At 37.3% G+C, this 17,346-nt stretch overlaps 2 protein-coding genes across 6 annotated transcripts in view; one reads left to right on the top strand and one right to left on the bottom strand.

Annotated features, from left to right (window-relative positions):
* The window catches only part of LOC124154110 (heparanase-like), a 34,982-nt gene extending 23,964 nt beyond the window's left edge, over positions 1-11,018 (top strand). For 4 of the 5 annotated variants that reach the window (XM_046527638.1, XM_046527640.1, XM_046527641.1 and 1 more), the window contains 2 exons: positions 5,657-5,937; positions 8,035-11,018. In XM_046527638.1, the coding sequence (XP_046383594.1) occupies positions 5,657-5,937; positions 8,035-8,191 (438 nt within the window). In that variant the 3' untranslated portion in view covers positions 8,192-11,018. Of the gene's footprint in view, positions 1-5,656; positions 5,938-7,311; positions 7,409-8,034 lie in introns of all 5 variants that reach the window. The other variant, XR_006863834.1, reaches the window with a different exon arrangement.
* A 1,817-nt stretch (positions 11,019-12,835) lies between these two features.
* Positions 12,836-15,952, bottom strand: LOC124154112. Its single transcript, XM_046527642.1, has 3 exons — positions 14,963-15,952; positions 14,474-14,689; positions 12,836-14,381 (listed from the first exon to the last, which is right to left on the bottom strand). The coding sequence occupies exons 1-3, from the start codon at positions 15,899-15,901 to the stop codon at positions 14,169-14,171; spliced, it is 1,368 nt and encodes a 455-aa protein (XP_046383598.1). The 5' UTR covers positions 15,902-15,952; the 3' UTR covers positions 12,836-14,168.
* Positions 15,953-17,346: the final 1,394 nt, after the last annotated feature.

A 17,346-nucleotide genomic window follows, 5' to 3' on the forward strand; every position in this document is an offset into this window, starting at 1 on the left:
GTATGTAGCACAGGAATCTTCCAATATGAAATGCAAAATGTATAAAATCCTGTTTACATGAGACATTAACACATACGAGTTAATGTCGGTTTGCATGAATGATTTTTGTGGATCAGAACAGAACATGTGCGAATGCATGAACCAAATTAGAACAAGTTCTATTTTCTGTACCTGCATTCCCACTATTTTGGTGGTTATACAAAGAATTTTTGTGTTCATTCACACATTCATACATTAACTCATATGGGTTAATATACTGTGTCAACAGGTCTTAAGAAATGAGTAACGAGTCAAAAACAAGATTGTTAATAAAAGTTTATTTCTTGCAATTTAAGTAAATGCCATTGGTATAAATCATAATTCTTACAAAAATGTTCATGTCATTCAGGCCAATTGTCAAATATCAATTTGGGACATGCGTGAAGTCATCAGAACTGTTTGTTTGTGTGCACATGGAGGTAATTCTGCAAAGATTTGCTGTTGACTTAAGGGCTTTTATTTTATTGAACACGTTGTTTCTATCAACACTTGGTGGAATTCCGTGACTGCAAAACGTATAGTAATATGTAACTAATCTATTTTATCAATTTCAACTCATCTGGCTTTATAAAGTGGACTTACGAAATGATCAAGGGAGAAGCCTTTTGCAACCACCAATTAAAGGAGTGATATCATAGCTAGTTTAAACCGTGCTAAGTTTGAACCAAAATGGGTTGACACACTTCACTGATTGGTATCCACTTTTCAAGGTTTTGTTGAGGCGAGGTAGGGACTGAGCTAATATCATTTCAGTTGGCTGATGTCATGAAAAAGTTCATGGAACCAACAATCAAGAGGCCCATATTAGCAAACTTCATAGGAACATTTCTTTTCAGAAATATGGAAAAAGTATGCATGCATTTTGTTTTTAACCTTCCGTGGTATACATCTTAGTTTTACATTATTTTTTATGTTCCATTTCATTTATTACTTTATCTGGCTACAAACCAAGCCTAGCTGTTTTTATTTATAAAAAATCATTTTCATATGAAGTTAAACTCCAAAATAAGGCTCGGATGTTGAGAATCATGTTCACTTAGGGGGTGAAATTTTTTTATGAAGAGGGGTATCATGCATTAATTGTAACATCAGTTTATTTATTGATTGCTGTCTTGAATCCAAAAGACCCCTGATAAATGATAGAGTCAGCGGTGAGCAAAGAGTAAATGGTATCAAACTGTGAAGATACTCTTTTGTACCAAACACTTGCGCAGGTAAGGGAATGCAGATCAGCACTAGGTACCTATGTGCTGATTGTAAAGTCTGATAACAAGGTAGAGGTGGTTAGGCAATGAAAATGGTGGGAATTGTGGAAATCATGTCTAAAAGTGACAAAAATAGTTATCCAAGTGACCAAACAATCTCTGCATTTCTTCAGGGTTTTCTTCCACGTCAGCTTGTTTGTGGACAACAGTTTTGCTGGCTATCCTGCCAGCGTCAGCAATAGCCAGCAAAACTGTTGTCCACAAACAAGCTGATGTGGAAGAAAACCCTGAAGAAATGCAGAGATCAAACCATCGCCGCGGAAACCTACGTTCTAACATGACCAAACAGTAATGCACAATTTGGTATTATCTGTATTCATTGTAAGGGTGATAATTTCAGGGTTCCCACTCAACCGTGAAACCCTTAAAACCGTGAATTAGCCGTGAATTTCGTCTACCGGGAAAAAACCTGGAAAAAGCCGTGAATTTCGTCCTAAAACCTTAAAAATCTCTCAATCTTGATAATAATACCTTCCCAGAAAATTTCAACTTCGTTCGTAGTGAGCGCACTTCTATTCATTGTGGCGAGCATCGTCGCATGGGTCAGGAAAGCGTGGGAACGAATGTTGCCTGAAGAAAAAAAAACATTTTTCTCCTGCGCCGGCCTTTTCTCTCCCCCCTCCTGAAATATGACACCACTTCTCATCAGCTTGTTTACTTTCCTCGACTGCCTTGGTTTCCCCTCCCTCGGTCACTGTTTAGTCCCCCTTCCACCCAATTAGGCTTCCCACTGGCTGCAGCGACCACTTCCGAAACTAAATCTAGATGGCCTTTGTGTCGAAAAATTTGAACGCTTATTCAACACCCTCAATCCTGTGATTGGAAGACCGCTAACCTTGACAACCTGCTATGCGCTGTGGACACGATGCTCCCTGCGTTTGAACCGGGCGACAGCGAGCTTTCGGCGCAACGTTACTAATCCTCGCGCGTTGCGGCCTTTAAGCCCCTGAAAACGGGAGAAGATTTTCCGCTTATGGTAACACAGCATTACACGATTTTCGCATGCGTCGACCTGGGACTTGCCAGTTTTACGTCGCAACCGGAAAGTTTGTGTGGAAATATTTGACGAGTGATAAAGTAAAGTGAAAGTGAAAATAACATGTTTCAGCAGGTATTTATTATGTCTTTATATATTTCAAACCAAGTGAATTATAATTTACCTAGTTGCACCTATCTAAGACAAGGTTTTTTTTCCTCCTAACTCCTGCAGATAAGAGGGCTCGTCTTACAATCGAATGCAAAATTCTCGACATCAATCGGGTTGCATAATTTTCGTCGGAAAAAATTATGGATCCCTGAGTTTGCCACCTAATATATTTAGCTATACAACGAAAAATCAACGTCAAAAATACCTGAACTGTAGGTAATTAAGCTTATTTAATTTTGTGTTTAAGTGAAAAACTATTGCCATTTTAGGCAGCAGGTAAAGCGTGCGTGCCAATCAATCGCCGGGTGCACTTCTGCCGTGTCCGCGAGATCGCCTGCTTTACCCTGGGTTTGGCTGCATTCAAGTTAGAGCTTGATCAAATTACAAAATATTTGTGTGATTGATTACAATTTACCTAAATTTTAACCAGAGGCGGATCCATGATTTCTTTCTGGGGAGTGGGGGAGCACAAGCAAAGCCGTATCCAGGATTTTGTCGTATTACGAAGACCTTAGCTTCGAAAAAAATATCGAGTTACGCGAGAACAATAGAAACGTGTTTCGCGCTCCCCCCTCTTCTCACCTACTGACCTTTTTCAGCCTAACTCCTTCAAGGTTTCCAGTTCCTGGAGGTCAACTGCCGCATGTGTCACCTATTAGCCCAAAAGGTATCTAACAATGATATTCAGCAATTGCTATTACGCTTTTATTAGATTGAAATGTTAGTAATTTGCACGTAATTAAAAAAACGAGACCAAACACGACGTATTTTAAGCAAGGAAATAGATGAAAAAATACGATGGCGATTTTTGGCGATACGCGATATCCTTGTAGCTGAGCTTCTCGGCAGTTAATTCTGCATTTTGTTCCGAAAACATGATATCAGGTTGTTATCAGTTATCAATTTACGAGCTATACTATAAGTCTCACTTGTCAGAGTTACTGACGAAGGGATATCTTCTCAGGATTTTGGTTTCTCCCTACTAACAATCCAAATTCATCTGCTCATCTGGCGCTACGATAGTTAGAAAAGAATGGGTATCTTTAGGGTAAAAAATTTCATGGCGCAGTCATATATGGTCACGCTTCGCCCTCTGCAGTATGCTCTGCGTACCTCCGTACGCGATAGCATCAGTCCCCAACTTCACCTCGTACGAGTGGTTCCCAACTTTCCAGGGTGGCTGGACTTCGAACCACCGAGTGTTTTCCATGTGGGTTTAATAAAGTCAGGTTTCATTTTCACTAGTTTAATTTTATTCGTCTTCGGACCATGGCCCCTCCGAAGAAACTATTGAGAACTGACGGACGGACGGACAGAGAGACGGACTGGAAATACTTGAACATGAAGAAAAGAATCCGGGCTAGATGCGCGTGAATATTGCAGAGCGCCTTGGGTTGTCCGCTAGCACATGACGGTAGGGGTGGGGGTAGAGTGAGCTAACTGGAGAAAACAAATAGAGATATGAAGGCGAAGATCCAGGTGGGCGTGCCACTGACGATTAACGCAACATTGTTCACGCTTTACACACTACCTCAAAATAAATTAAAAATATATTCATTAGACAGGAACAATTCAAGTAATAGACTATTTTTGGCCTTCGTGATCCATCTCACAACCAGTCACTGCGCCGGCGAATGCGGTTGTTTTAGGCACAACATGCACATTGCTCTCGTGAATACGTGTACTGGAAATGGTGTTTGATGGATAAGAATTTTTACATCAGACTGAAATCCATAATAGCAGTGTAAATGCCGCGTGGAGAGCAAACATTTTTTTAGTGAGGTGGCGTTTTCCTTCAGAATTTTGAAAGAGATTTGGGTCGAATCAACAATATGACCTATGTGTTTTGATAAAGTACTACTATTCCTGTTATTATCTAAAATATTATTTGAAACCTTTAATGAATATCTTAATCACTCGCCAAAATCCTGCGTTTCCTGGGACATAGGCAACCTACAAAAAAAATAAAGCATTGATCGTTTTTCCGCATTCATTTTATAATCGTATCGTTATTAGGAAAAAAAATTTTTCCCCTAGTGGAGTTCCAAAAAAGGAGGGTACTTATAGAATCGTGTTCGTCTTAGATTTGTGCTAATACGGTGTATGAAATTGTTTTTTGATTTATTATGTTCTATAAACAATTTTCATAAAATATTTTCCGTTAAATAAGAAAGATTGGGGTGGGGGAAATTCGGTTAATGTGCAGTAATAACAACGTGCGCAAAAAACTGTCTCTCGGCGAGGAATCAAAAAAGGACCTCGGGTGTCCGGACGGAAGAAGGTTCGAAGGGTATTCGGCGTCCAGGCAAGAGCGCGGTTGGGCTGGTCCTTTAGTCGGCCCTGAATTTTGCAAACGATAGATCACGTCATAACAAATATTACTTTTCATTGCGGCGCTAACATTCACGGCGTTTGTCGCGTACGTTAATTTTCTGTTGATATACGGCCAGTGATTTTCTTATTGTTGGTTTATTAACGTACCGTGAATATAGTGAAATTGAGACCGTGAAAACCTGGAAAAAAACCGTGAAAACCTGAAAAATAACCGTGAAAACCTGGAAAATAACCGTGAAAACCTGGAAAAAGCCGTGAATTTCATTGTTCAGGTAGAGTGGGAACCCTGAATTTACATTTGTCACCATGGCATGATTCAAGAGACCAAGAGGTCAACTCATTAGTGATTGTATTTTGTTATACAGTTGAGGACGTCAAATCTGGAAAGCTTGGGACCAAAGGGTTTCTGGATTTCTGGTTTTCATGGTATATTTTGTTAATTAATTAATTTATAAATGCATTCAGGCTATTGTGCTTGATATTTGAGATCCCTACGTGTCTCTGTCTAGGTGTTAACGTATGGTCATAGTGTGTGCTCACTGTCTACTTGTCCCAGAACAAGGCTCGGAGTGTGGTGCCACGAGGTGGCAAGTTGAAACACTACCCAGAGGAATTTTCAAACGTTCCGGATTTCTGGTTTTCCGGGTTTCTGGAATCCAGATTTGAGGTCCTCAACTGTACGTGTGATCTGTATAACTGCATTTTACTGTGTATTAATATCCGTTGCCTAATATGGTGGTTTCCTCATGACTACAATTTTTCTCTACGAGCTCCCGTGATTTTGTGTATTGTACTGCATTGATATTATTATTTCAGGTTGGATTTTTATAATGTATTTTGGTTACATGCTTTTAATATTTTCTATTTATAGGATTTTTGGCTTAGTGTCCTTCATAAAAAATTGGTGGGTCCAAAAGTTCTCGGTGTATACTTGAGACATGCAAAGCAGAGCCACATTCATGAAGATGGCAGACTAAGATTCTATGCTCACTGTGCTCCCCAGATAAAAGCTTCCCCAAATAGAGGGGCTATTACATTATTTGGATATAATATTGGATCCCAAGCTGTGACAATTTCTTTGGGGCATGATTTAGAACTTGTCAAAAGCATGAATGTATACACATTGACGGCAGAAGAAGGTCTTCAGTCTCGGTGAGTGGCCATTGGCTAGATGTGTCATGCATTTACTCAGCATGTTTCTATGGTGTATATGATCAGAAATTTTCAAAATGGTTCTTGATGGGAAAGAAATTTTCCCAACATTTTTGGTTTGGGTGGTGGTGTTGAGTATCCCCAGATCCTATATTATAAGAATAATTAACAAATTAATAACAAGTCTATTAATCACATGAGGTAATTTTTGTTATATTTGAACCCCAACCCCCCCTCGGTGAGATATTGTGAGATTTGGCTCAACCCCCTCCCTCCTATGAGATGGTTTTATTCGTATTTTCAGTGTAAATATATTAATCTATGCTTCATTGAGTTGGATTTATAAAAGAAACAATTACCTAGTTAAATTATTTTATTTAATATCAGTTGAGACTGGACTAGTATTTAAGATTACTAAGATTGCAATTTTACACTTGTTTCTTGATGAATAAAAATAAGTGATGAAAAAAAGTTGATATTTACCCATTACCCTACCCATATTTACCATAATATTTTTCAAATCCTTCTGTTTCTTTTATGACGGCTATGTCATGGGCAAATCTTAGGATGCTAATTTTTTCTCCATGGATATTTACTCCTGAAGCCTTTTCATTGACTTCATTAATTGCTTTCTTGATTTAAACGTTGAAAATTACAGGTTACAAAGCACAGCCTTGTATCACCAGTAGCGGATACAGAGAAAACTCTAGGGGGGGGGGATATCTTGATTTACCTTTACTTTTATCGTAGTAAAAAACAATCAAATCACTTGCAGAGCTTCAGAAATTTTTAATTAAAGTGATTATACACATATTTAAGACAATGCCATCTTATGATGTAAAAAAAGTTACAATTGTGGTTCTGGTAATGTTTGGCAATACGGGTGGTCCCTCAAAGGGGGAGCGTGCACCCCTGTGCCCTGTATCCGCCACTCTGTTTCACGCCTTTCCTCATTCTTGCTTCTTCACTGCTGGGCCCTGATTTTATCACCGCTACTTGATTTTGTATAAACTGTGGATGATTCTTCTGTTACTGTAGAGAACTCCTATTTCTTGTAGGATACTAAGCATTGTGCACCAATCCACATTGTCAAATGCCTTCTCTAAGTCCACCGTAAGCTATAAAAGTTATGCCCTGAAATCAGATGAAAGACATAGATATCTTATGCAAGTGAGGGCTCAGAGTGAAAAAAACTAATTGATTTTCTTCTCATCAATAACATTGTTGGTGGAAGTTGCACTTGCAAATGGAATGATTATCTTTGTAATAATTAAATGTGGTGCATACCATGTCAGTGAAATATCATGTGCTTAATTTGGGAGAGGCATACAATGAGAGCCATATTAATTGCATCGTTGGTGGGGCCTTCGACAGGTGCCCTGACATATAGACTTTTCCTAGACCACGGTGCCAAGCCCTTGGTTACCCAGCCTACTATATGCAGACAGGAGACAAGAGCACCATGGTTAAGGTATGAATGGTAACCCATCAAGCCATAGTCTTTGGCCAATATTGCTTAAATTTGATTTTGTGGGAACTGGTTCATCAAAGACGCTAGGCCCTTGCCCATGACTGAGAACTAAATATGGATAGGAAGAATATAGTGATTGTATTACCCTGTGCTATTGTTTTCAAATGTGGTATCCTTACATATATTAAAATCCATTCTCAAGAATAGGAAATGATGGGTGGTACATATTTAGCTATTCGAGGGATTTTAGGTGGAAGTGTAGGCTTGCCCAGCAGAATTCGGTTTTTGTATGGAATGTTCGGAAAATAAACCTTACAAATGACAAAGTGGCGTGTATGCTTAACATACATGATATGTAGCAACAGAGGAACACTATGACTAATCTATTGTAGTATACAGTGACATTGATGTAAAGAGTGAAGCGCATAAATGGAAAATTTATTTTGCCCACTGCTTATTTCAGACATTTTTATTCTGCCCTGAAAGTTACTTATGGTTACAATTGCATGATTAGTTGTCTTAAAATGAAAAAAATAGGCTATGGTGTATCTCTGTCTATGTTCTGTATCCTCATATTTTTATTTTAAATGCAGTTAATGCATTAATAATTCTGAATTATTTTGCAGATACACTTTGCTCAATGGAAGACGTTTGGAACTGAATGAGGATGGCACCTTACCTCCTCTAATGCCTAATGTGCTGAAGTCCAAAACATTGTTAGTCCCACCCTTTGCAATGGTGTTTTTGCAAATCATTGGATTAACAGATACTGTATGTGATTAGGTAGTATTTACCTATTATTTAAATTTGGTATGTATGTTGTAGCTGTACACCAGTATAATAGCAGTACATATGGCTATGAAAATGTGATATTGTTATGAACTATACAAATACTAATGTATGTATGAAGATCTTAAAAGATGAGGTCTTCATGTAATATATAGTCATTGATTGTTCCTTTTTAAGGTAATCTCATAGAAGAGATCTAGTCTCTCATATGTGATCACTATATTCTCACAATTTTACCTTTGTTTTGGCAAAGCCTATTTAATGTACATTTGTAATTCTCTGTGGTCTTCCATGTCTGATCTTTTTTTACTTTCCCTTTCATAATACATATGTAAATTTATTTTATGAAACATACAGTAGATGTCAAGATGAACGGCATAATCTTTTTTGTCACATAATGAATTTGCCTAATAGTGAAATGAAAAAAAATTGCTAGCATTCCCATTTTTCTCATTCTAGAAGATGTCAAACATTTGCAAAACTAGTCACTGTTAAGTTTATTATGTTTATATTTACATAGTTAAATTTATCCTTTTTTAATTTCAACAATTATGATTTGAATTCCATTCCATTCAATCCCTCAGATATTGCTTATGTGATAAGTTTTAGGTGATTGTGGTCCATATTTTTTGAGGCTATGCAGTTGACAAATGCTACATGAATATTGTGATGCTATATATGTACTTCCATGTTCCACTAAATGTTGACATATTTAGTAAATGCTTGACTCCATTATCATTGCATCATGGATGAATGTTTCCTAACAAATGGAGTGGTGCCACAATCGCTATTGATGGAAATTCAGCTTCGCCTTTTATGGCATATTATTCCATGGTCTTGTTGCAACAACAGAAATTTAACATAATTCTGTGCGATATGTGTCATAGTAAGCTCGTGTAATTTTGTGAACTAATCTACTAAACCTCATAGAAAAAGCCATTTGTTTGCTGCCAAAATACTCCTTACATTTTATGATTTCACTTTGGGTTTTTGATAAGATTTTGTTCTTACGACTGTAACATAGCTGCCAGTGTATTCACTCGAAGTATGGGGTACTAAAATAGCATTTTCTCATGTTTTATTTTTTGGCTTGCCTTTCCTTAAGCCGTGGGCAGTAGGAATCTCAATTTATAGAGCACATGACATTATGGTATTAGAATTTAAATCTTTCTGGGCGTGGCGTTAGAATAAAATTCACTAATAGAGTAAATTAAATATGTGCATAAGTGTCTACAAGCAGATGTGGTGGTGCCACTCCATTCGTGAGGTAACTTTTGTGACTGATAGTACCTTATTTTTTGCATTGAGTAGTTATACCATCAGTGGACAGTGGACATGGGCAGAGTTTAGAGTTTTATATTGGGGGGCAGCAATCATGCTGGGTGTTTAGGAGTTACTTAGTTTACTCCCCAATTAAGGGGACCTTCCCCTGGAAAATGATGTGTTTTAATTATTTAAACTTATGTTTTTATTATGCTTGAATTTACAGGTTTTGTCCTTAATTTTTTGGACGAAAGTCAGATGTCTGACTTTCGTCTTTTTGGGTGGTGGGGGCCGGGGGAGTACTCCCCCGGCCCCCACCACCCAAAACCTCTGCCCATGACGGTGGATCATAATAAAGCCTCAATAAAAAAAATGAGACCTCATCAGCCATGTAACAGTATAGAGGTTACCCAGCAACACCTTTCGTGGCTCACTTCAATGGTCCTCTGTATAAACATGGATAAAAATATTGAGATGGCCTTGCACTATTCTGAAAACTATTATGAACGCAAAATTTTTGATTCTTTTGTAGAGAATGGGGCATTCGGTAGAACTGTGATGATCTACCGTTCGATTAACTGTTTATTGATTCATCTGTCAACTACATACATACTTCCATAGCCAGTCCCTTCCAAACATTTCCCTACTCTCTCTCTCTCTTCACTCTAATCTACCGTTCCCTTATTTAAAACAAATAGTTTTCCCATGAAATGGGCACAAAAAATATAAAGATTGGAACAGAAACTTAAGTAAAAATTCACAATAGCTAATACAAATGAATCCATTATAATTTTCTTAGCAGCCAAGAGGCCATCTATTCCTTTTAATTATGTATCTGTTTTGACTTTCCCCTTGACAGTTAACCAAATCTCCTGTGTATTTAGTGTTTAAGATGTTTGTAGCATTTTGAGTTGTACATAATTGGTTGCAGCTGGTTGGGAGGGAAGGTGATAAGCTGTAAATCACCTTATTGCAGAGAACAAATATGCAAGGTGATTGGTAATGACTACAGGGGGAATGTTATTGACACTTATTTGAACTTGCTGTTTGAAAATTTTTGTTCCAATGAGGTTTGTTTCAACTTGTGCAGAAAGTCATCAGAGTGAAAATTTTCATGTTTTTTTGGGAAAAAAGTGAAAATATTTTAACACAAATTCTGAAGGTTGGCAACTAATTGGAATCAACCTAAGGAATGAAAACCAATTGGAATAATTTGGATCCATGACAAGAACATCTCTATTGCTGACAATAATGGAATATTATCAATAGTGTGTGGTCCCTCCACAAGTTCGATGCAGAAATGTAATTTAAATCTTTTCTTTGTTGGCCTCATGATCGAGATCATTCGTGAGCCTAATTTGAGCGACATCACTCCTCCCCTACCTACCTAATGGCTTTGCTTGATTTGTATGAATGTCTGTCTTGTCATTCTTTGTGCCACATAATCAAAATAATTTGTTTTTGTTTAATTAATCCATGTTTACCTTTGTAATTCTTTTATACATTTCTTTTAAAAAAATATTAGTTTTGATATGATTAAAAATATTTTACTAAAAGATTCCATGCCCTTTTAATTTCCAACTTAGCAGCATTCCATAAGGTAATATGTACATAATAATAAAGTGAAAATCCACAACCTCACTTTTGCATCCAGATGCCAGCATGAGAAATCAATCCCAAATACAGCCGTTTTCAAATTAATTATTACCACTATTCATGGCGATCCTAAGCCATGGTGAGTATCCTGTGACAGATGTACTGGGGCCTTCCACAGATCAAAATATGCTGTCGCAAAACTCATGGGTCTCAGTTGGATTAGAATTCACTAGACCATATCCGAGGCCACAGGAAACAGCAAAGTGAAACCCTGAGTCAGGAAGGGAAATTTTTTTAACTAAAAAGCAATCGGAATCTGATCTCAACACTAACCCAAAATCACCACCTAATGGTTGACTGACTTCCATCTTGATGAAGTGACCACAACGAACTCTGGAGATTTTGCACCACCACAAGAAAAAACCCATTGAAGGTAAAATCTGTGGATTTAAGTGTTGTTAACATGCATAAAAATCAGATAAAAGAAAGAATGTTGGCCCTGTAACACCAGATAATTGTTTTTTTTTCAATAACCTCTATTTTCTTCAAATTAGTTTTTTTTGTCTCATTTCTTCCAGCAACTTTTCTCTCCAACATTCCCCCTATCCTTATCATCAATCCCTGATAACATTAAATAACAACATTTAAAAATAAAACATTCAGCTCTCTAAAGGGTCATTTAAGTACCTTTTTCTCATCCAAGCTATTATCCTAGTGACAAAACCAAGGGGGAAAATGTTTGAAAAACAGGGTACTAAATAGGGGGCTTAAAACTAATTTCAACCCTTTTCATAATCGAAAAAACTCTATTTGTCAAAATCTTCCATAAATTCATGATTTTTCAATATTTTGTTTTACTTGATGAAGGAAAGTAATAATTTTAATATATCTTTTCTGGTGGGGAGATCCAGACCCCCCCCCCTTGCTATGCCACTGGCTTTTATAAATGTTGCATGGAATTTGCTTTGAAGGGCCCTCGCAGGTGTAGCATTTCATTTTCCCTCATAATATTCATCACACCCGAAATAATTACTGCTAAAAATTTCTATATAATTTTAAAAAAAGTCTCTTGGGGCAGATGATTTCATAACATGCGTTTCTCAAACACTATCGGCTGATACACTCAAAAGCTTCTATACACACAACCACATATTTCAACAAGAAATTTCACACAGGAGAATGAAGCATCTTAGTTTCCTAAAGACTTAAGTGGCTCAGAATTTAATATTTCACATCACCTATTAATTACTCTAATGTAGGAGAGGAAATGTGTAGTATTGGCGAGGTAGAGAAAAGATTATGGTAAGATTGGGCAGGGGCAAATGCCAGCTATGCATTGCAACATCCACAACAAATAATTTGGGATGGTTCGAATACAAGGATAAATGGGTAGGACAGAGCAGACCAGGCTTCTTGAAGAAGGTATTTCCCAATTGCAATCCTACTGGAGGGCGATGCCATTAGGCTCAAATTACTTCTCCTGGCTGTCCCTGATTTTCTAGCTGCTATGTGAAATGACCAACTAAGGCCTGTGATTTTTACTTTACTCATAGTAAACAATTAGACCCATAGCAAGTAACAAAGATACTGTGGAATGTCCAAGAACAAAACAACTGTAGCTCAACAATCTATTTTCAAATACACTCTTCAGTTAATGCGAGACGAAGATTTTCAGTTGCAAGCACAGCACATTTACAAAATTGAGATTTTGAATAGCACTGACTATCCAATAAAATGCAGAGATATTTGAAATAATAAATTAGCATGAATAATTGACAATTTTAACACTTATGCATTGTACATTTATTACATGAAAGTTGATAACATTCACCTTTGTATGATTAAGGAACACACCAGAACAAGTTGAACATGAGTAGCAAATTTAAAAATGATACATGGAGGTGGCATTACGTAATTTCCAACTCCATTCAGTAATATATCCAAATCATTGAATTAAGGGATGATTTGAAAAAATAGATACCTCTGTTAGAATATTCTTTCAGGATAAGCCTGTCAACAGAGTCACAAAAATTTTAAATTCACATTGTACTCGTTCAATAGTTCTCTGTACAGACTGGGTTTGTTACAGCCCACTATAAATCGGAAGTTACATACTGTTGAAGGACAATGCAGGCCGTCTTTAATGTCACATTCACCATTACTAAAATATTAAGAAGGTATGACTAACACAAAAGTAATAGTACACATATTAGAAATTTCTTGTATGTATTTTCGTAAATGCACATTACAATTCGGTGAATGCAAGGCTGATCATCAAGAAACAATCTTAATTTCTTAGACATCCCCGGCTTAAGAAAATACTTTCACCACAGACGCGAATGGAAAATAATTACAAATTAACTTATGGTACCCTATTGATGCAATATTATTGGGTAAGGAAATAATGAAACATGCACCACTTCCACATCTCACTTTCTCATGTGTATCAATATGTCTTACTACATAAATAACTCCAATTGGAGTATTTTCATAATTCACTAACTAATGAAGTGACAAAACCTCAACATCTATAAGATACATTTTTAACGCTCTAGGAATATACACTGCCTTCACAAATTGATATACAAGCCAACATTACCATTTGCAATCATGTATCAGTTCACTTTCTGAAAGAAACTTAAAGAGATTAGGCAGTCACTTTACTTAGGTTGAAAGTAGTTAACGGTAATACTGTCCTAATTAAACTATGCATAAAATTGATTCCAACAAAAATAAAAGAAATTCCAACATCAATCAATATTTCACATCTCCATACTGAATGTTTTTACAAGTTGATACTGTACAATTTACTTTTATAAATAACTATTTACATAAACAGCTGACGACAACAATTAAGTTAAGGCTCACGTCTTTATGGAATGTACATTTGATCAGTCTACAAAATAAATGCAGAGGAGCCTTCAAAAAATTTACAAGTACGAATTACTTTAGAGTTATACTTTCCAACTCAGGAATCGAGGGCACTCTGTAGGACCATCAATAGCTACCAACTACACTCCAAACAATATGTTAGTGAAAAAAATCCCAGGATAACATTTCTACGTGCGTAACAGCATTACAAACATTCATCAAAAGCAAATATTGTCCAACATTATTCAGCTGCTCCAATTGTAATTGTTTTCCCTTTCGGATCATCAAACCTATCCATGGTTCGGATGCTCATGATCATAGAAAGACCCCATGTCAATATGAGACCTAGTAGAAATGTTACAAAGAGCCCAGACCATATGGCAGCAGTAAAGAAATACACACAGTCATAACCATCACCAAAGGCAACTTTATCACCTTTGAGGAAAGACTGCAACTGTAAGAGATAATAACCCACGATTAAGATGTTTCCATACACAATGATGAACTCTTGCAAATGATAATAACAGAAAATCACAATAGCTATACCTGCAATCCATCAAACGAAACTCTGATTCCGTCAGGTCCAACAAAGTCGATAGTTTGGCTACAATGATAGGAAAAGCCAACAGGAGCCTCAATATGTTTGCTGGGTATCAGCGTGTAGTTAGGTTCGAGATTGCCACCAAATTCAGACACCACTGATGTAAGATTCCAATACTTCCATTTACTTTGCTCAAAATAAAAGCGAAGGATTAAACGCCCCTGCAATACAGAAAAAAATGACCTTAAGCTACAAGGTTCCTTGAATTACTAAAACCCAATATTAGTGGCTATTCTAATATTATACTGATAGTGAGTTACTAAATGTGGTTTGAAACTAAATTAACACTATTTCCAAATGTATGTTTTCGAATGAGATGTTTATAATGAATAAGACAACATCAGCGTGACGATCAAATTACCATTATTACTGCTCACAAGATTTACCTCCATAATTAGGCAACTTGAAGTGTATACACAGATGGAAGTACTTACCTGGCTAGTCTTGAACTTTATATGCATGCTCTGCTTCAGCGGATCTTTCGGAGGATTGCTAATCAGAGGAATGTCGATAATTTCATCCAGCTTGATTGGGTCGGCACCACTCTTATTGTAATAGACTGGGTGAGACTTCGAATACACAATAATTGTGTTGTTTGCATTGTAGAAGGCATAAGTTTTGTTCTCTGCTTTCAAGTTAGGTTCAGCCAGTAAATGGCGAGAACTGGACCTAATTTCTCGAACGTATTCGTCGTTCTCCGAGTCAAACGACGAAGATTCCACATCCTCCGACTCAGTGTCATACCATGAAGAATGATTGGCCGTATATATTACTACCACATCTCGATCATTCTTCAATTTTTCGAATGCATCAACAATGAATGTATCATGTCTCCTCAGCATATCTGGTCGATCTTCGCTTGGATTTGCATCTTCCATATCCACATAAACAACCACACCTTTGGTATCTTGCGTGATTTTTGGTATTAATTTATCTCCTCCTGTAGCTATAGTCATAAGAAATTGCGTAGGAGTATATTTCTTCCATTTAAACCCACTTTCAACCAGACCTTCCAAAGCTCTTAAGGGTTGATGAACAGCGGGGAGGAATACGGAATTAGAGGACTTCGTGATATTCACCAAACGAGGATACAGTCCATAGTCTCCAATATTAGCCCAGCTGAAATCTTCCACGCTCAGACTTTCTTCCGCAAAGACAAGAATCACTGGCGGCCGCGAACCTTCGCTTTTGTCGATCAACCTCAACAGTTGTTCCCTAAAGACATCACCCGATAATTTAGATAAAGCTGGAACACCGGCGCCAGTTGAGGTACTTTCCGTTGAATCCAGCAGAAACACTGGTACATATTCTCCAGATACAATAAATGGTGCAAGAAATGAACAACACAGTAAAGCAATACGGTAGAAACCCATTTTGCAATGTCTACTGCTTCTAACAAGTCATATGACCGATTGACCAAAGTATCGAAGTACGATCGAGTTCAATTATACGATTATACGTATCGATTTCGATAATCGTTATGAGTGTTCGATCATGGCCACGATTCGATCATTTCGATACACGACTGGTTCGACAGTTGAATGCTCTCAGAACCACATCGCGGGGCTTTCGAATTTGGATAGACTTGTGCTCTTGGGAGTATCAGGAGAGCGCTGTTTATCAGCACTGCGGGTTCTTTGAAGAGAATGGTCAGGAATAGTACAATAGAGGGATAGATGATTCTCATGTTGGCCACTAAATGCGCTGCCACCGCGCGATGGATCTGATTTCAAGGGAAAATAAGCTATAATTTGTGGTGTCAACCAAAATTTATATTCACAATAATGCGATCTATAAAATTCATCACCTTTAAATGCTATTTCTCGCATATTCTAACACTTGACTGCAAAATATTGGAAAAAAGTGGATCGCACTGCACATCATTTCCACCCTGCGGACATTTTTGAAAACCGATTAAAATGCGATCAAAGTGGCAACAGAAATTTTGTGGGACGGAATAGTGCTTCCTTTATGGAGTCCCCTTATTAACAGCATAAAAATGCAATATTTTCTTTCACCAAAGTACGAACTTGGCCATAGGGAAACGAAAGTACAATTCACCATGGGGAAAGTTAATTACAAAAGATTAGGCTCTCCATCAGTAGCCAGCCAGTGATCACTATTTTAAATCAAAAGCAACATTTTTTTTTCGCTGAACTTAATGAATTGAATACTACCACTCGATCAACTCACTACCACCACTCACTGACATCCGAGAGAAATTTCCATTTCAATTGAAAATCTTTTCAATACTTCATGTACTCTGAGCACATTGTATATCCTTATTGGCAGCCTGATATTGCTATTGATAAATGATTGATAAGAGATTATGCACCATGATCTAAGAAGTTAGAAATAGCCCTATATCACATTCACACAGTGACTACTTATACAATCCAACCAAATGATTGATGGATTCTTCTCATTATAGAAAAATCTTCTAATTTCGTTGGCAAATTAAGTATTGGTTTCACTAGTAGTGGGCTCAGTTGTCCCCATGGCAGCATGGGTTTGACCCTATTCCCCACCCTTCCATTCCTATTCTCTCCCTGGAGGCATCATCGGGCTCTCATCGCGACAGCACCTCTTATCCAAGTTTTAACGAAGAATAACAAAGGTAAACTGTTGCATTATGCCTTCTTAAATCCCTCTTAAGTCAATTTATCCTCAGAAGAACTTCTAATAAGTTTGACTGTGATTGTTTACTTTGATCTCTTTCAATAATTCCTTAGTGAATGGTGTACCGTGCGATGACGTCAGAAGGCATTTCAGGTCACGTAACTTCCAGCGATACTTCAGAACTTTTAATAAGCATTTA

This window comes from Ischnura elegans, chromosome 2 (assembly GCF_921293095.1).
Source record: "Ischnura elegans chromosome 2, ioIscEleg1.1, whole genome shotgun sequence".
Lineage (NCBI taxonomy): Eukaryota > Metazoa > Arthropoda > Insecta > Odonata > Coenagrionidae > Ischnura > Ischnura elegans.

Coding starts and splice junctions, on each gene's coding strand:
- LOC124154112 (XM_046527642.1), bottom strand. CDS start 15,901: ATGGGTTTCTACCGTATTGCTTTACTGTGTTGTTCATTTCTTGCACCA. Junction 14,690..14,962: donor TAAAGTTCAAGACTAGCCAG/GTAAGTACTTCC, acceptor TCTGTATTGCAG/GGGCGTTTAATCCTTCGCTT. Junction 14,382..14,473: donor TTTCGTTTGATGGATTGCAG/GTATAGCTATTG, acceptor TATCTCTTACAG/TTGCAGTCTTTCCTCAAAGG.